Source organism: Fistularia commersonii, chromosome 22 (assembly GCF_037954325.1).
Source record: "Fistularia commersonii isolate RoL2024-O1a breed Wild chromosome 22, RoL_Fcom_v1.0, whole genome shotgun sequence".
Taxonomy (NCBI): Eukaryota; Metazoa; Chordata; class Actinopteri; order Syngnathiformes; family Fistulariidae; genus Fistularia; species Fistularia commersonii.
The window spans coordinates 11,961,247-11,980,661 of NC_141305.1; the positions used below are offsets into that span (position 1 = coordinate 11,961,247).

A 19,415-nucleotide genomic window follows, 5' to 3' on the forward strand; every position below is an offset into this window, starting at 1 on the left:
CATTAACAATATCAGCAAACAAATACATTTAAGCATGAATGAAAGGGAGACAGAGACCGATTTTCACAGCCAATTTGAGATTGCAAGGTTGGTGTGTGTGTGTGTGTGTGAGTGTGTGTGTGTGTGTGGGAGGGGAAGCTACTGGCAAACAGCACAGAGAGCAGGCTGGCAGCAGAGGCAGCCAGGCTCACAGGCTGCAAAGCAATTTCACTGTTTGGCAATACTGTTGTCTCTGTGTGTGGATTAGAGCTGACACCAGAGCAACTGAGTCATGCTAAATGTAGTACAATCACAAGCTTTTGTTCCTGATCTAAAATACCACTGCCTCTTAAATTCATGGAAAAAAGAGACTGGAAACAAGGCAAAGATATGCTAACAAATCAGTGGGGCATTATTTCACCGTATGAGCGCAGCATTGCAACATGGCTAAAAACAACAGAGATGGATTGAAATAACAGCACTAAAAAGACTGGAGTTTTCTATGGCTAAAACAAATCTTAATGGCCTGTTTCGAAACAGTTCAACATTCAGAGTGCATTACTTTTAAAAGTGCAAGTGCAAAGACATAGCAGTGAAATGATACATCAAATTCCTTTTATCTATGCTGTCATAAAGTGGATTATGTTTATTTCAAAAGTCCTGACAAGCCATTTTACTGACCATACAATGCTCAATGTCTAGAAAAAAAAAATCAAATATTTTGGTATCACTCCATGGAGTTCTATTGATGTATTTCTGAATCAAGAGAAACTTCTACGAGTGACAACGAGTGATAACTTTGGAATAAGAATACCAGTGCCCAAAACTTTTAAAGTGACAGCTCTGAAAAATTTCTGAATGAATGTATCTAAGGGTTGGGGGAAAAGAAAGACTGAGAAATTGCTGAAATGATCAAAATATTGGCAAGAAATAGGTAAGCAATTGAAGGAAATAGCATGGCAGGGTCCTAAATCTAGAATGAATATGAGTTTTGAAAAAATCTATTTAAAATATCAGCTCACTAACACTTCGAATTGGTTATGGAGCTGAAGACACTCAATTTGTTCATGTTGCATATTTGTCAATACCAAAGCAGCTATCGTGATCTACATCAATACTGAAAAGTGGTCCTCTGATTATCACGCAACAGTTTTTATTTGCCGATATTGCCCTGTCAGTGATAAACTGACACCAAATCTAACACTGCCATGTAACTAAACAGTGAATATCAACCACACCATTTAATTATCTGGCACTGCAAAGTTTCTCTCTCAGTTTCTCTCGCTCGCTGTCTCTCTCTCTCTCTCTATCTGTACCATATTGGCCTGGAGTTCTTTGCAGGCCTGGCAGGACAGACCCTGACCCGTCCTTTTCACGCTCGCCCACAGAAATGCCATCTGGCGGGTGTGAATGATTACCACAGCAGCGGCCGGGTGACCTGCAGCCAGCAGGAACCAAGGTCACACCACCTCAGCGCTTTACACTTTCCCTGCCCTCTTTTCATCAGGCTGCAGGTGAATTATTCATCCTGTACAACTAGGAAGAACACATCTACTGCACAAACACCACCAGATCTGCACACTCAGTTTACTCATATAATAACTTGTAACGACATAATAAATGTTCCAACGAGCTCCACTGATATAAATAACGCGTATGTGTCACCAGACTGAGGCAAGAAAACCGTTCCAAGATGTCGGAGCAGCTGTAATGATTTTACACGTCTAGAAACTGGATTCAACCATGACTGAATGATAAATCGGTGACGATATTAATTTCTGACACGTGTGGCTCAGGATGTCGCATTTAAGCTCCAGCCGCGTTGTTATAATACCGAGAGGGGTTGCTGTCAGTCCAACACTGCTCAAATCCAGCATCCATCTAACGAAAGTTAGTTCTGAGTAATCTCGCTCTTTTGCACAAACAGCCACCACTTTCTAAACACATCAATGAGCATAATATGCCGTGACTCATAAAAAGCTGCAACCCATTGATTAATTGATTAGTTGTCAACTTTTAAACTAATTGCCCACTGTTTTGACAATCAATTTGAGACACATTTCAAGCAGCGAAACTCTAAATCCTCTATTTCACTATCTTATAATGTGACAATTATCTTTTTTTTTTGTCCACATTTATAATGCGTGATATTTTGAGCAATTCATCACATCATTTTGAGCATTAAGAAATCAATTTGTAACATTTTTAATAACACGTTTTATTTAAGACGCCTTACTCAGCACTCGAGGACACTGCCATTATCTTACACTTTATAGACTGTTCAACCATTTCTCTAACCACGAAATAATTGATGGATTAATAGATGCTTAAAATAATCATTAGCGGCAGCCTTAAGCTTATGTGTGTCAGGCCACGTCGTCGAACGACATCCGACACGTTTCAATGCAGAATTTAAAAGAAAGCTGGAACATCAATGCTCTTTTGAGTCAGTCATATTTATTGGACAGAATATCATTATCATGTTGACCCGCACGTGACTATTTCAGCAAAATGTACATTTAAATGCACATTCTCGGGGCAAAAAAAAAAACCTCAGGTGCTTGAATTTTCGTCTCAATTTCATAGAATGATATGGAAAACACGTCATTTTTGATGCAACGCAAGCAACCAGTGCAAAAGATTATTGTGCACCTACCAATGATTTCTCACAGCTTTGGATTTATAAATCCATGCTATAAGGAGACCAAGACCCTCCTGAAGCGCATTTGGCAGTGGTGCTGATATCAAAGTGATATATTTTATTTTAAGGGGCTAAGGTCATTCAAGGGAATGCAAGCGTGAATTAACACTTTTTTTTCCGCAGGTGCCGGGAATATTTCTTGTGTTAGCGGCAGAGTACTTTTACGAGGATCACCGCCTGCAAACCTGCCTGTTTTACTACATCCCTCGCTCGTTGGCCCCAGGTAATGGCCGGGGCGTCCTGGAGGGGGGCAGTTCACACGGAGCTCCGGAGCTGCACCGTCCCTTCGGATCAAGTCCCCTTGCGTGCGACCGGGGCGAGGAGCATGCGGGGAGGACGCTCCACGGGAGCCGCTACAACAATAGCTCCCTCGCCTCCCCTGTGATCCCCAGCCCGGCTGACGGAGAAAGAGAGAGAGAGAGAAGGAGAGGGAGAGAGAGAGAGAGAGGTCCGGCGGCTGCGAGCTGGAATAACACTCGAGCAGCCAGAGACGACCGAGCGCCAGCAGGTCTCATTCCTCCTCCTCGGTAGGCTGATTTCTCCGGAGGGGGGAGCCGGACTGCCACGCTGCTGTCATTTCTCATGTTACAGAACATCAGTCAGACGGCCGAGACGGTGCCCTTGCGCCGGCCGCGGCTGATTTACAAACATTAGCGGGGAATACAATTACACAGCTCCCCCCCCCACCACCACACACACACAACCCCTCTCCACCGGCCGAACAGCCCTATGCGGCTTCGGGAGAGAGAAGGAGGGGGTGGAAACTGACAACGTGTAGCTCCCCTCCAACACGCACACCGTTTCCCTCTTTTCTTTCGAGTGCTTTCAACCCCTCTTTCCCACCTACTCTGTCAGCGATGCGGTGGAGGAAATTCAACTTTCACCCCGGGAGAGAAGGAGGTTAAGCTAACAGGCTAGTGGCTTGACATGCTAGTTGACGTTACTACACGTACACGTTACTCTCTCGCGTTACAAACAAACTGCTCACCTGCCACATTCCCCGCGCGTACACTTACAAACATTACGGTCCGCCGCTCCGGAGACTTCGAGAACAGTCTACAAACAACGGCTGCCCCGAAGTGTTCGCTTTACGCGTTAAACGCCGTAAAATGTCCGCAGATGTTGACGCATGTCCACCGAATAAACTTTCCAGTTCGACGATAAAAACAAGAAACTTGTGCGGGGAGGGATGTAGATATTCAAAAAAGGAAAAAGAAATTACAAGAGGAGCCCGGCGAGAGGGGTTGCTGCTGCTGCGGTGGCGGCGGCGGCTCAACGGCCGTCGACACAAACCGCATTAAACATTAAGGTGGCCGGGAAAAGTTACAGTCAAACGTCCGGGAAACCAAACGAGCCGGGGCACATTAAAAGTTTCCGTGCGTGTAAGTAACGGCGGCACACATCGTGGGTAATATTAAAAAGAAAAAAAGCAGCGGAAAAAAAAAGCCAAAGCGTGTAAACAGCAGTGCTGTCCGCGGTGCTGATCCTGGATCGGTGTGGCTAACGGAGGCTGTGCTGCTCCGCGGTCGCTCCGCCGCTGATCAATGATTGAACTGAACAAAGGCAGAAGAGGGATCAATTTCTAATAACTATCAATGCTTAACACCGCCGCTTTCGGCGTGCGTTCTCTCGAAAATGACTGAACGCACACCCGGGTACAACAACGAGGCATAGCACTGGCGAAAAAACAACCGAGAAGGGTGAGAATAGCACTAACCTGAAGCCGCCGTAGATCAAATTTCTTCCAATATTGAAACATCGATCCTACATCGGCGGCCATCTTGGGGGATATTGAGGAGATTTTTTCAGCGGCTGCAATAAATATGTGGGCTGGATTCCCCCCTCGTTAAACAACGTTTACGGTCACCGCTCGTACTTTTAAAAAACAGTGACACTTTACAGACGCTCGCTTTGACGAGAAGTCTACCAACATGGTTTGTGGAAGTAAGACGGATTAAAAAAAAAAAAAAAAAAGTCCTTTTTTTTTGTGAGTGGGGGAGTAAAGAGCTGTAGTATCCGCGCCTCCGCCCGCGACGTGAACTGGACAATTGCACTTGATGTTACTTTGGCAAAGTTATCAATAGTGACGTAAAGCTCTGGGCTGATCAATAGCGTCTGGGAAGAAAAGAAGGGGGAGAGCATAAGACAAGAAGACAAAAAAAAAAGAAAGAAAGATGATGTGTAGATCAGAGGAGTTCGGGGAATTTAGCCGAGCCTACTTTTCACCGTGGGATTAAATACACAAGCACAGACACCAGAAGGAGAAAACTATCTCCAGAAACTGTCGGCATTATCGCAGCTGCATTGAATCCTGCTGTTTTTATCGTTGCTTTTTGACTGTCATTTCTTCATTTTTAAACTAATTAACATTTATCATGCCACGTGTTGGATACCTTCAATCAAGTGTTTATTTTAAACGCCAACACACGCATAAACAACATACCCGAAGTGGTGGAAATCAATAAATAATGTGATCCACGTAATGAATGCAATTCCACATTTTCCGATGTGATATAATGGCTTGAATTGTCATTATTTTGCAGCCCCAGATCGCGTTAACCCGCGCACCCCTCTGATCACATGCATCGATATAGAATCCATAATAATGTATCGATAAGCGTGCACGCGTTCAACCAAACCCCCTTTAAAATAGATGAACATCTTTTAAGTGTTTTTTTTTTTCTCATATATGTGATTTCACCGGGGCGGATAAACTGTCAGGTGTTATATTGTACTCTCACTTAATCAAACACGAGGGTGGTCTTTGTGTGCCTAAAATAACTCCCACCTCTGGTCAGGGGGGTGCTGTAGAGTGCTGCTCCCCCTGCTGACATCAGTGTTCCAGGCAAGGTTATGTGCGGATGAACATTGTGTGATTACCTCCATTAATTATGCCATTATGGCCGAGTGAAGGTATCCATAAAATCTAGGGGTTTAATCCACTTTCCACATCCCGGTCACGTACCCAGGCGCCGTGACCAGCGGCCTCCAGCTGATATCACATAAGAAAATCAGTGTCCGGGAGAAAATAATATCTCCATGAGTCATATTCTAGTGCCTCGGGGGGATAATGACATATTCCTTTGTCATAGACAAACACATGAGGGGAGATTATTAAAAGTTTTTGCTTATTTCATTTTGTTTGTGGCTCCGGGGTGAGGCTAAAGTGCCGGATTCGAATGTAATAAGAAGGAAAGTGGAGCACCCGGGAACATTGCAATGAATGGAGAGGGCTGTCTGAGGATAAAATCATTAGTGAATTTATGAAAAAGAAAACATCTTCCGTCTTTTAATGTATTTTTTGATATTATTTAGGAAAAAAAAGAGGATTCAAAAGTAAGCATAAATCCTGAATGGACACTGGACTGAATAAACTGGCGTTGGAAAAGTGACCCCTCCTCTTACAATACATGTAAATGCCACATTTTCAATCTTGGCATTCATGATTTTAATCAGGATAAAAGTGACGCTGGATCATCACTCTGACCCTCGGGTTCTTCTCAAAATCAGAAGGAGCGCTTCAGACAGTTCTGTCAATTTCCTAGGTGGTGTTGTGTTGATGTCTATCAACATCCTGTAAATCTTTGAATTATTTGTTGTTAATGATCAGATAATCAGGATTATTTCCTGCCTTCTTATACAACTTGATGGTTCATGTTCAGAGTAACTTTCTCTTGAACCATCTTGTGGTTTTCTGTCAGTATTCAGACCTTTTAAATTTGATGTTTCGCTTTTTTTTTTACTAACTCTTACCATTTTTCCCCACAATTACGACCAGAGGACGCTCAGGCGATGAATTGTTAAATATGCACTTGTTTGCATATCTTCTACAACATTTCCCGTTTCTTTAAGACTTTGAAGCCTACACTAGCTTGCACTCACCCAACACCATATTTTGTGTTTCACGCCCAAAATAGGTTTATTGTTTTTCACTTTGTTTAATGCAGAGTGACTTCCAACGGAGAGGTAAAACGGCAGCTGGCGATGAAGAGTGACGCTGGTGCAGACTGAGTCTCTGCTCCAGGACATAGAGTACTGTCTCATCTTGTCTCTGTGACCTTGTCTCTGTGCTTTACAGGACACCCTGCTCCCTTCAAACCACACCCCTTAGCGGATCCAGCTACATAGACGTTCTCACGGAGGAGCAATACGGGGGGAGAGCCACACTCCGTGGGATGGGAGTTGACCCAACAGTCTCTAAATCCAAAGGCCGGTACTTCATTCATCACCCATTAATTCAACCTTGTGAAAAAAGTCGCTGAGTCTCTGAAGGCCTCGGTCAGTCCTACAGTCCTGAAAATATTCTTGACCTCACTTTCATAGCCGTCTCTAGCGAGGCGCCACGGGCCTCCTCGTGTAACCTCGACAACCCGTTCAAATTAAAACGCAAAAAAGATTAATCTAAAGTACTTCCTGAAGTGAAAACGAGGGGAGATGTGGTTCGAAGATTTTGATGAGGTGACCGGACAAGGGATTTCAAACTACTGTGTGTGGTGGAGAAAATGCTGACACTGCCGCATTGCTGGGGAATGAAAGCGTCTTCCAGGAGTGGCTGAAGAGTCAGATGGATAAGTAAGAATATTTCTGAAAATAAAAGGAGAAGAAACTACATATGAGACTTTCTCTCTTCACTGTCATCACAAAGGAGACGCATTCTGCATCACTACATTTGTATTAACAATATAATCAAATCAAGTTTGACAAAATATCACTAATACCAATTTCCATCTCTAGTTTGCCTTCCCAACAGTGATATTGCAGAGGGAATGATGATTAATTCAGATATTTCTACATGATTCAAAAATTGTGTGCAAGGCTAAAATATACATGAAAGCTCTGTTTATTTGCACACTATGCAACTGCATCTGTACTTCACTTTCATGATAAGGAGTATTCGGTCAGGCTAGGTGATTAGCAGAACTTGGAAAGGGTTTATTAAACTATTCATTATGAAATGTGATCATATCATGCCATTTTTATGAATAGACATTATATCAGCATAATGAAATACCTAATTTGGTTTAAGATACAGATTTTCCATGTGATTTTATTGCAACAAAATAGACTGCAGTCCACTTAAAACTATTTCTACAGAAAAAGTAGTATTTAGCTGGAATTAAATTATGAGAAAGTGGAACCGTGAGGTGCGGCGTGTATGGGATTTTCTAATCATTTGAGCGGATCTAGCTTTGAGTGCTGTGTTGCTGGCACTACCTAGTGGACGAGAGATGTAAACAGATGGTGAGGGGATGAAAGTAGGAAAGGAGTCTGGAGAAGATGCAGAGGGACACCTTTTTAAGATCAAAATGTAAAGTCGTATATTTAATTATCATCTTAAACTCTGTTCGGTGAGAGTTTGAGTTTGGTCAGAAATTTGTCAAGCACCTTCGACCGACATTTACCATGGCCGCAGGACAGAATCTTTATTCCTTTTAACAGTACCGTAAACTCCCTGAATTCTCGTCTCAACTCATGTTCTGAATGAGCTATGAAAATATTTTTTTCTTTTGTGAATGTAGGGGTCTCTTTTTCCACTCACACACAAAATAAAAAATACTCATTAAGTTACAATGAAAAAGGGACATGTTATATCAAGAATAAACAGCAAAATTTTAAAATTCTAATCATCTCGCTGAGTGCTGTTGCATGATTTTCAAAAGCAGCACTGTCAAAACTCTGACACTGATGCACCCTGCGTGCATGAGAACACAGTCTGTTGTTAATAATAGATTACATAAAAATAGAAAGACATTATATTTTTGAAAGTAGTAAGTGCACACTATGAACACGTAATTCCCTTTTTTTTACTTTGATATGACTTCTTTTCCCTTTTCCTCTCAATTTTCAGCGTAATTACAGCTAGATAGACAGACAGACAGACCTATAGATAGATAGATAGATAGATAGATAGATAGATAGATAGATAGATAGATAGATAGATAGATAGGTAGATAGGTAGATAGGTAGGTAGGTAGGTAGGTAGGTAGGTAGGTAGGTAGGTAGGTAGGTAGGTAGATAGATAGATAGATAGATAGATAGATAGATAGATAGATAGATAGATAGATAGATAGATAGATAGATGTCTTTAAAGTACAATTCATCAACTGCCATTCGAAAAGTTAATTGAGTATGCTATTGTGTATATTCGAGGCTGCAGTTTGATGTCTTAATTAAATCGGCTTTACATGTTCCCATCCTGCGTGCTGAGCGAGCACTTAATGCACACATAAAAAATGAATGATTAACATGAAGAAGGCTTAGTGGGTGAACACTGAGACATTTGTTAGACAATTGTTCCCTTCGTGTTTGATTTCTGCTGCTTTTAAAATCTTACTTCAGACTCGACCCTAGAAATCCCTCCATCATGTCAGAAGCGTTACATACATGCTGAGTTATTGGTGAAGAGCAGGGAGAGATTAACTTTTTTTAACTAAGTCAAAACAAAAAATATTAAAACCTAATATATACTTAAGTGGCATGTGTTTATGTTTTTACAGTTTCAGAGCCGATCTAACCTCATTTGTGTCCCTTGCCGTTGCGCCTGTTGTGGCTGAAATGCAACAGTGAATAAACAGAAGAGATTGGTGTATGTGTTATTGTGTTATTGCGCTATTGTCCTATCCATCTCTTGTGAAATCGGTCTTGATGTTGAGAGGCAGGCGCGAATGCACAATAATCAATAGCTTCCCTCAAATGGCTTAAAGTAATAATTGTAGGCCTGATTTGAAAATGTGAGACAGAGAGAGTATGCTGCAGGAACATGCAGCAACATGTTGAGGGTCAAAGTCAAAAGCTACCATAATAAAGAGCAGACGCTTTGAAATCCCAACTGATTGCAGTAGTGTATGGAGGTGTGTGCAGGAGGGGACAACACACACGGAATTTATGTGTGTGTTTTAACATACACAACCTTTTTTGGTTAATTTGTTCATGTGTTTGGTTAGGGGTGTAATTGGGTGAACAGATTTGGTAATTTGTCATGTAGTCTCTTGTTTAATGATTAATGGTAAATTGTTTTTCAAAGGGTTCTTGTCGGGAGTTTTGCTTTCCCTTCCCTCTCCTCTTCTGTGATTATGGATTCTTTTTTGAAAACGAAAGAAGACTGATGATTGCATAGGGCTGTGGAATCTTGACCTCCCTGACACATTATTTTATTTTTATTGTCTGCACATTGCAGATCCGATAGTTTATCTGTATTGTTGAAACTTGTGAATCCATCTGATTCTGCGACCCTGGTTCTTTTGACCTCCAAGTGATGCGGGGAGAACGAAAAAAAAAAGAAGAAGGTTTAACCAAGAAACAATGGAAAAACCTCAGATCGAGCCTCCAAGGAGCAATCCACAGCCAGGAAAAGAAGAGGAGACTCAGAACAATGAATTCAGGCAACATCCAAGATTCAAGGACAAAAGGGTGTGATTCCCCTGTGAGTATTATTTGTGCGGCTTCTTACGTGCACAGACCACCTGCCAAATGGTGTGTTCACGATGGCAAGGCATCCTGTTTATGATCAAGTCTTATTGGGGCTCACAGAGTATTAGCTAACAGTTGCATTCATTGTGCTACTAAGAAAAAGTTCTCACCATAGCGTAGCATTGTTCCCGCTGGAGCAGCAAATGGACAGCTGGATGATGTATCTCATCAACTGTCCTTCCCTCCCTTAGCCAAAGCTATGTCCTATTGTTATTCTTGGGTCTCACTTATGGGGTATGTGTGTTTGGCTCTTATCCCTAAATCGCATGCAGTTCGAGTCTGACAAATGGGGTTCATCCTCTTTACCTGCTTCTCTTCCTAAAGAAGGCATGGAGTATTAATAGGCCATAAGCACAAAGGGGAGAGGGAATACTATATCTACCCCTTGTTTTCAGTGCTACTTTGTCACAAAGCAACCGGGACTCATCCAGATTGGTGCTCATCCAGATACTGCAGAAACATGGTGAGTGGAGATGGCCGCTCGCTTTCATTGTTGTTTCATCTTGTTTAGAGCCACAGGAAAGAGAGGGGGCGTTGCGTTTATGTCCTTAGATTTGTGTGTGTTTTAGTGCTCATGGCTTGCCTTGCACTCATCGCACCAGTGATAATCAATCAATATGTGCAACGTCAAAAGGCTTATAGGTGCTGAATAGGGAATTTTTCAAATCATCAATAGGACAACACCACAGCTGTCCTATTGATGACTTATTGATAGCATTGATCTGTTGACAATAATGAAAATGTAAAAAAAATGGGGTGGCAATAGTCAGAAGAGAGTGGTTGAGGAAGAGGAGTAAGGGAGAGTAAACATATCTAAAGGAGACAAAGAGACTGGAAATGTAAAAGAAAGGAAACGATGTAGAAAGAAGACAGTGGGTTAAGGGATGAAAAAGAAATGAAAGAACAATACAACAAAAGGAAAGGAAATGATGAGAGGGATAGGAACAATGTTAAATAACAGAAAGAACACATGGAAAGGATGAAAAAAGGACAAGGACAAAAAAGCAAACTGATTGACGAAAAAGATGCATGAAAAGAAAATATGGAAAATCAAAAGAATGACTGGCATGCAAAGGAAAGGAACGGAACAGATCAACAGGTGCAGGTCACAAACGTGACAATAAAATTAACTGAGACCATTTTAGCAACAGGATGTTTCTATTGGCAGAGGGACAGAGATACTCGGAGGGCAAAAAAGTGCTAATTCTGCATCATGTCCCGTGAGATGTTGGAATCCTCTTAAAACAAAATAAAGAAATATTTGGAGGCGAGCGCCAGAGGTCCCGTCTATGCGAGATACGCACAACTGCCGGAGAGCTAATCCACAACAAGGGTTAGACAGCAGCTGTCGAGAGGCCCGCGAATCTAAGCAATATGATGTCACTGCTCTGCATCCACTTGTGCTGTTTTTCCTCACTTCCTTGGCAGTCGTGTAAATAACGAGACATAATCCTTGCCTCTGAGGGATTTCTGATCAAACAGGGCTCAGTGTACCATCCTGTCATCACCCAGGCCCTATAGAGTAATCCCCCATGTGATCCTGTGACTGTGGGAGTGGGGCAGTGGACCACACCCTCTCCAGGCTCCATCTGCATTCTCACTAAATTGGCGGCCTGAGTAAATATTTGCATAACAAACTGACAGCATTTGTAATCCCTCCTAATGAAATGTGTGCCCTATATAAACCTTGCCCATCAAGGAATTAATGCCCCCGCATTTGTTTCAGTTTGGCGACTGGTTTGTTACCACGAGTGTCAGATAAAACCGATAATGAGCCGGGCTGAAGAAGGCGGCCAGGTGAGGACTTCGTCATTGGTGCTGGATCTAATTGGAGTGTCACTGTCAAACCACAGTCACCAAAGAAAGCAAAGAAGAGAGCCGAGGGAGCCAACTCCAATGTGTTTTCCATGTTCGAGCAGGCCCAGATCCAAGAGTTCAAAGAAGTCAGTGATCTGGCAAATGTTTCTTTCACACTGAATTAGATCTTGTACACTGTGCAGGCTCAGGGACACAGTATGTGACTGTTACTCCTCTGCAGGCCTTTACCATCATGGACCAAAACAGGGACGGTTTCATCGACAAAAATGACCTGAGGGACACATTTGCAGCTTTGGGTAAGATCAGGTCACAGTTTAGTTCAGAGGCAACATTTAGAAAAAAAACCTTTGGTTTTTGGACAAAATTATGATTTCAAAGATGTCTTCTCAGATGTACGGTAATAAAACCGGCTACACCTGTGTAATCTTGCATTACTGGCTGCTCCAGATGGACCACAAATTAAGTATCAGAAAGACAACAGCTTTTTCAGAAACAACACCTCACATTATTTTCAGAAACATGCTGGCATGATGTCTCAATTTAGTTTTGTACTGAAAATAAGACTGATATTGGATTTATGTTTGTGACTGAACTTCAATACAACGCTCAATCAGTAGCATCAGTTGTCAGTGTCTAAATCCAAATGGCTGTATCAGAGAGCATAACATTGGGCCTCACATCCTACATTCAACCAAAAAGCAACACCTAATAACGTGTCCTGCTGGGTGCCCTCTGGGAATGTAGATATAATAGATTATATCTATATATAGATAAGTCTGTGTGTGTTGTGTGTGGTTATTAAACATATGGATCTTTGTTCAGTTTCAAAATCACTCCCTTCCACATTATACTGATAATTGTATATGTTGGTGAAAGGCCATTATCAGCAGATAAAGTCGTTCTACCTATACATCGGTCGATCTAATTACCTGCGGCACATAAAACCTTGTTCACTTTAGCTGCTACTATTTCTTTAGGTCGTTTAAATGTCAAGCAGGAAGAGCTTGATGAAATGCTGAAAGAAGCACCAGGTCCAGTTAATTTCACAGTCTTTCTCACAATGTTTGGAGAGAAACTTAAAGGTGAGGAAACTCACACAGGACATTTTTCTGTAACTAAAACTTTAGAGATGATGGAAATGTTGTTGTTTTTTTTTTTAAATCACCATTCCGCCCCCTCAGAGGTGTCTTTCGCTGTCTTTAGGGGCTGACCCGGAGGAGACCATCCTGAATGCTTTCAAAGTGTTTGATCCAGAAGGACAAGGAACGCTGAAGAAAGACTTGTAAGCGACCGACTCGAGCCTTAATGATGGTGAGTGACTTCTGCGCTCTTCATCATTACTTCTCATTACAGTGTGACAGAGATGCTGACCACACAGGCGGATAGATTCTCGGCTGAAGAAGTAAGATCCAATTCTGTGTGGTTCATAGACCTGCTCAACAAATAATGCCTGTGCATTTCTATTCTAACCTCTTGTCCCTAGATGGAACAGATGTTTGCTGCATTTCCACCGGATGTCGCGGGGAACCTAGATTACAAGAACCTAGTCTACGTCATCACACACGGAGAAGAGAAAGATCAGGAATAACATGGATAGTTCAGCAGTCATATTTATAGCAACATGTTCTCATGTGTTCCATCACACAGATTCCAAGCCAAAAAGGGTTTCATGTGATCTTGCTTTACATATATGTTTTACAATGTATATGTAGTTGCTTGATAGCATATTCAAATAAAGGCTTATTGGACTAAAGAATCCCCCTGTTGATTGATGAAAAATAAGAAGAGACAATAAAGAACTGATGAGAGAATAAATTCCAAAAAGGTGCCATCTGACTTTCAGTATTCGCCAAAAGGAGGAGTTGCCCTCATTACCCAGTACTGATCTACGGCTGCCCTGCTCGACTCTCTCCATGACGAAAGCTTTTAAAGATATCTGATGTCTATTTAAGGATGTCCTCTTTGTGTTATTACTTTCTGCATTTTATACAACTGAAACCATCAACGCGAGGTGAGCAAGGTGGACGAGGTGAGCCTGTGATGTCATACATGTCATATGGTAACAGTGGCTGTAATGCAAATCAGTCAATGCCAAACTTTTTAAAGGTTTCACAGTCTCTTGATTTATTATGATGTTCTTTTCTTATCATATTCAACATTGTTGCCACTTTTAATTGATTCCTTTATCCCTTTGTTCTGATTTATTCTACAATAAGACATTTTTAATCAAATGTATCCATTTTGATTTCGTCAGTGTTAATGGAAAAAGATCAAAACAGAATCAGATCATGGACATCTATAAAAAAGACAAGGATATTAATGCCATACAGTTCACATTTTTAGGTATTCTCTTTTTCATTATAATTACTTTATATTGTTATTTTTTGTCTTAGTCAGATCTTTATCTGACGGCAATTTTAATTCCTTGGATATATCTCATGTATAATATTATGTGATAATTGTGATTAAACCAGACAATTTGGGATCACATAGAAATTTGAATTAATTTATGGAAATCATCTTGTCACTTCTGCCAAAATCTGTCCCTTAAAATCATATAGGATCTGTGTTTAGGTCTTCTTCTTTTGTTTTTTTTTTCCCTTCAGGGTTCGCCACAGCAAATCAACCTTCTCCATCTAACCCTATTCTATGTATCCCCCTCTCTCACACCAACTACCTGTATATCCTCTCTCACTACATCCACAAATCTTCTCCTTGGTCTTCCTCGAGACCTCCTGCCCGGCAGCTCCAAGTCCAGCATCCGTCTACCAATATATTCACAATCCTTCCTCTGTCCATGACCAACCATCTCAGTCTCGCTTCTCTGACCTTCTCTCCAAAACATCTAACATGTGCTGTTCCTGTGATAGACTCATTCCTGGTCCTATCCATCCTGGTCACTCCCCAAGAGAACCTTAGCATCTTCATCCCTGTGACCTCGAGCTCTGCCTCCTGTTTTTTGGTCATTATTGCAGTTTCTAGGCCTTAAAGCATCGCTGGTCTCACCTGTCCTGTCATTTTGGCTGATAGTCTTCAATCTCATGGTACCCCTGACACTTTTCTCCACCCATTCCAACCTGCTTGAATCTGTCTCTTCACCTCTTTTCCACACTCTCTGTTGCTCTGGACCGTTGACCCCAAACACCTGAAATCCTCCAACTTCTAGATCTCCACTCCTCGCAGCCTCACCCTTCCATCCGAGTTCCTCTCATTCACACACGTATGTTCTGTCTAGCTACGACTAACCTCTATTCCTCTCTAGATCTTCCTCAACCTGTTCTCTGCTCTCACTGCAGATCACAATGCTGTCTGCAAACATCACGGTCCATGAAGATTCCTGTCTAACCTTATCTATCAGCCTGTCCATCAAAACTGCGAACAAGAAGGGGCTCAGAGCTGATCCCTGATGGAGTCCCACTTCAGTATTCATTGAAAGTTGTGATGTCTCATAATAGAAAGGTACAGTACATCCCTGAAATACCATTAATAGTGAGCCAGGAGATATAAATGGACTCCGCTGATTATTTTAAAACTTCAAACCGTGAGCATCTTTTGATTTGAGTTTGTTGTAGTGGGCGCGTTGTCCTTCCAGTCCAGCAGGGGGCAGTGAGGACGTAGCAGTCACCAGCAACCTCCTTGAAGCCGCTGCTTGCCTGTACGAGGTGCGGCAGAGAAAAACAGTATCGGGACATTGTCGCCACCTTCGGCTGGCGTACGACGATTTTTTTTTATTCCCCGTTTCTTTGTTCATTCCAACCATCGATGTCGATTTTTTAACTGTGATGTTTAAGTAGCGTGTTAGGTTCTCCAAAGTATCATCGAGCAGCTAAATCGTAACAGGGTAACTCCAACACCTTAACCCTCAGCCGGAAATCGAGCAAGCTAACATCGGTTTGCTAATGCTGGGATAGCTAGAGCTCGCTAGCCTCTATTAGTGTGTCAACGCGGAGACCCAGATTTGACTGAATCTGTTTCATTAACAGCAACGCTGAAATGGCTGACGTTGACAAACTCAACATAGACAGTATTATCCAACGTCTTTTAGAAGGTAAGTTCGTGTCGTAATATCAGGTCTGACACTTGAAACATCTGTATGCTAATGTGACTTGCGCGAATCGCTGAAGGATGCCTAGCTTTAGCGTGTTTGTCAACAGCTTCGCAAATGAAGACCTGAAAGCTAGCCCGCGTCAGATTTTCCAATTCCCGATGTAACTGTCAGGTTGTAAAAAAAAAACTGTTTTCGGGTCAATGATTTGCTTGTTTGGGGCCCCGTAAATACGCGTATGCTGTATTATCGTGTCCTGATGCAGTCAGAGGAGCCAAACCTGGGAAGAATGTACAGCTGCAGGAGAATGAGATTCGCGGATTGTGCCTCAAGTCCAGAGAGATCTTCCTCAGTCAACCCATACTCCTGGAGCTGGAGGCACCTCTCAAGATTTGTGGTAAGTTGTGCCTTTTACAATGGATATAGCTAATGGTAAAAAGAAAAAAAAATGTGTGCACATGCAAGCATTTCATGAAGGCGACAATGCTGGGATGTGCCAAAAGTCCTGTACTAATTCCACCATTAAATTGTCTTCTGCAGGTGACATCCATGGGCAATACTATGATCTTCTGAGGCTTTTTGAGTATGGGGGCTTCCCACCTGAGAGCAATTACCTTTTTCTGGGAGACTATGTGGACAGGGGGAAGCAGTCTTTGGAAACCATCTGTCTCCTGCTGGCCTACAAAATCAAATACCCAGAGAACTTCTTCTTGTTGAGGGGAAACCACGAGTGTGCTTCAATCAACAGAATATATGGTTTTTATGATGAGTGTGAGGAATTCAACTTGAATATATTTCATGTTTTGTTTCTCCTGTAAGAGTCTTAAGTAAAGCCAGCAGCACAAAAATGTTTTCAAATTGCCAGGATGTCACTTTATAATGCTGTGCCTTTTCTTTTCCTTCTTGAAGGTAAACGAAGATACAACATCAAACTTTGGAAGACTTTCACAGATTGTTTTAACTGCCTCCCAATTGCTGCCATTGTTGATGAGAAAATATTTTGCTGCCATGGAGGTGGGTCTTTTATTTATTGTTTCTAAATTGTTAGTGTCATTTCCTCCGATTTGCTCTCATACCTGATGTCCAAAATGGTCCACCTTTGACGTCAACCATTCATGTTTGTCCTTGAGTAATGCTGTGTTTGCAGTTTGCCCACTGACGTGGGCCTCACCTACCCTTGTGATAGATATCGACCTAATATCCGTGTGTTTATTTGTTCTTGTTCAGGACTCTCACCTGACCTTCAGTCCATGGAGCAGATCAGGCGCATCATGCGTCCCACTGATGTACCCGACCAGGGTCTGCTGTGTGATTTGCTCTGGTCTGATCCAGACAAGGACGTTTTGGGCTGGGGGGAGAATGACAGGGGTGTATCGTTTACCTTTGGCTCCGAGGTGGTAGCCAAGTTCCTGCATAAGCATGACCTGGATCTGATCTGTCGTGCCCACCAGGTAATCTCTGTCCTCTCACTCTTAGATAAAAATGGAACTGTGAGATTTCACTGTACGTTCTGACAGGACATCACATTCTGAGTGCACCAGCCTGTATGTCACTCCTCGCACATTCATCATCTTGCAGTGCATGTCATTAACACTGTGGTCTTCCAACTGGAAACATTCAGTAATACATTTGAATGTGTGCTCTTGCATTTTTTTTCATGGTTACATCTTTCAAAATAGTTTTGGCTGATACTGACTGCCTTCTGGTTGGCAGGTTGTTGAGGACGGCTATGAGTTTTTCGCAAAGAGGCAGCTCGTGACATTGTTCTCAGCGCCAAACTATTGCGGGGAGTTTGACAATGCAGGAGCCATGATGAGTGTGGATGAGACCCTCATGTGCTCATTTCAGGTAAAATGCTTACTTGTTTAATGAGGGATAAGATGTTTGGTGATTTTGTAAAGTTGTTACAGGATTTATAAACAATTGCCGCCAGTGCTAATAGATATGTAATGCTGTAATCTACAAAGGTGGATTCATTGATATAAATCTTAACTGCTTTTACCTTTGAAAGGGCGTACCTCATTTATTTGGTAAATATAATGTACGAATAAGTAAGCAACTTCCTATCAATTTATGCAGACTGTCTATTTTCTTCAAGAGTTTGTGTTGAACATTGGTGGTTTAAAAAAGAATTAACATAGAGTGATGGACAGACCACCAAAACAGAACAAGAGTGAACAAAATAATAATGCTTTCCCTTCTCCATATTTCGTAGAAATCCGAACAAAATTTGATTGTGTGTGCCTGCATCAATTACACTCAATAAGGGCAATCTTATTTCAAGATAGGAAACTGCAAAACTTTTTGGAATATACCTTTTTCCTGTTTTCAGTTCAGCACCATTTATTTAATGGTGATTGAAGTTGAAACTTGAAAACCACGATCACAATGGTCAGAATTTGTTCTTTGTATTTGAAACTGAAAAATAGATCTTCCATATAAAGCCTTTTTAATGTGTATTTTTACAACCAATAGCCGTCATTTAATTCTGTGTTCTGTATCTGTAGATTTTGAAACCTGCTGAGAAGAAAAAGCCCAACGGCAGCCGTCCAGTCACTCCTCCTCGGAACATGGTCACCAAACAAGCAAAGAAATAAGGGGAAGAGGTGTCAAGTGTTGGGAGTCTCACTCTTCTGCTTTCGTCTCGCATTTGAAGGATGTGCTGTCCTTCATATTGCCAATAGTGAAAAGATATCCACTCCTACCAGATGAAAGCAAAATATTTTGTTGTTTTGTCCACAGGGGTAAATTGATATGTCACCATGAAAACCTCAGGTGTTTTGCACTCCATTTTGCAGCTAGTCTTTGCCACATATGACTGTTCAATCAGGAAAGATGTAACAATAATGCTAATATGCACAGGAATGCCTTGTTTGAAGCTGTGCACAATTTTTCAACTTTATTTCATCTTTCAGTCATTTCTCATCTTTTCCCCCCTCACTGTCCTATGTGGGTATTCAATGGCTGTAAAACCAATAGGAAAAGTCACACAACTATTCAGTCAAAACTTTATTTACTATCAATGTCACTGAGCAATGACTCACTGCATCTTCACGTTTTTAAATCAAGTCTTGTGCTAAAGTAAACAAATAAAGGAGCACTCTTGTCTAAATCTTTCTAATAAACTTTGAGTGTATTTTAGGGGGAATGCTGTACATGAATGTCATTTGTTCTTTTGCTTTTTAAGAATCACAATATAAACTGATATACAACGTTGCAAAGTGCTGTGCTTTATTGTTTTTTTTTTTTTTTTGTGACAACACATTACACCGGACCATACCCATAGGAGGGAGACAGAATATGGAGATTGAAGTTAATCTTGGTTGATTCAACATTCAACGGGTTTCTGGATGCTGGTGTGTGAAATGCCGCCCAGGGGAATTTGCATACAGAAAGGTTATA

General features: G+C 41.7%; 3 protein-coding genes across 7 annotated transcripts in view; 2 read left to right on the forward strand and 1 right to left on the reverse strand.

Moving 5' to 3' along the window:
- cux2b (cut-like homeobox 2b) overlaps positions 1 to 4,855 on the reverse strand; it is a 97,359-nt gene extending 92,504 nt beyond the window's left edge. Inside the window, exon 1 of one of the 3 annotated variants that reach the window (XM_086169306.1) lies at positions 4,398 to 4,855. In XM_086169306.1, coding sequence (XP_086025432.1) covers positions 4,398 to 4,460 — 63 coding nt within the window. In that variant the 5' untranslated portion in view covers positions 4,461 to 4,855. Of the gene's footprint in view, positions 1 to 3,668; positions 4,127 to 4,397 lie in introns of those variants that run through there. The other 2 variants (XM_086169308.1, XM_086169307.1) reach the window with 2 other exon arrangements.
- Positions 4,856 to 10,542: 5,687 nt separating this feature from the next.
- Positions 10,543 to 13,724, forward strand: myl2b (myosin, light chain 2b, regulatory, cardiac, slow). Its single transcript, XM_086169316.1, has 7 exons — positions 10,543 to 10,613; positions 12,004 to 12,093; positions 12,189 to 12,264; positions 12,946 to 13,050; positions 13,172 to 13,250; positions 13,322 to 13,370; positions 13,452 to 13,724. The coding sequence occupies exons 1-7, from the start codon at positions 10,611 to 10,613 to the stop codon at positions 13,554 to 13,556; spliced, it is 507 nt and encodes a 168-aa protein (XP_086025442.1). The 5' UTR covers positions 10,543 to 10,610; the 3' UTR covers positions 13,557 to 13,724.
- Positions 13,725 to 14,560: 836 nt separating this feature from the next.
- Positions 14,561 to 19,234, forward strand: LOC147221728 (serine/threonine-protein phosphatase PP1-gamma catalytic subunit A). Of its 3 annotated transcripts, XM_086169314.1 has the most exons (9): positions 14,561 to 15,188; positions 15,265 to 15,630; positions 15,952 to 16,016; positions 16,279 to 16,410; positions 16,554 to 16,784; positions 16,923 to 17,027; positions 17,241 to 17,464; positions 17,727 to 17,861; positions 18,521 to 19,234. In XM_086169314.1, the coding sequence occupies exons 3-9, from the start codon at positions 15,962 to 15,964 to the stop codon at positions 18,608 to 18,610; spliced, it is 972 nt and encodes a 323-aa protein (XP_086025440.1). In that variant the 5' UTR covers positions 14,561 to 15,188; positions 15,265 to 15,630; positions 15,952 to 15,961; the 3' UTR covers positions 18,611 to 19,234. The 3 variants fall into 3 exon arrangements, with proteins under 3 accessions (XP_086025440.1, XP_086025439.1, XP_086025437.1); XM_086169313.1 differs by lacking the exon at positions 14,561 to 15,188 and having other exon boundaries at positions 15,591 to 15,680; XM_086169311.1 differs by lacking the exon at positions 14,561 to 15,188 and having other exon boundaries at positions 15,628 to 15,809.
- Positions 19,235 to 19,415: the final 181 nt, after the last annotated feature.

Coding starts and splice junctions, on each gene's coding strand:
- LOC147221728 (XM_086169314.1), top strand. CDS start 15,962: ATGGCTGACGTTGACAAACTCAACATAGACAGTATTATCCAACGTCTT. Junction 16,411..16,553: donor GGCACCTCTCAAGATTTGTG/GTAAGTTGTGCC, acceptor TGTCTTCTGCAG/GTGACATCCATGGGCAATAC. Junction 17,862..18,520: donor CCCTCATGTGCTCATTTCAG/GTAAAATGCTTA, acceptor CTGTATCTGTAG/ATTTTGAAACCTGCTGAGAA.
- myl2b (XM_086169316.1), top strand. Junction 13,051..13,171: donor GTTTGGAGAGAAACTTAAAG/GTGAGGAAACTC, acceptor CGCTGTCTTTAG/GGGCTGACCCGGAGGAGACC. Junction 13,251..13,321: donor GGAACGCTGAAGAAAGACTT/GTAAGCGACCGA, acceptor TTCTCATTACAG/TGTGACAGAGATGCTGACCA.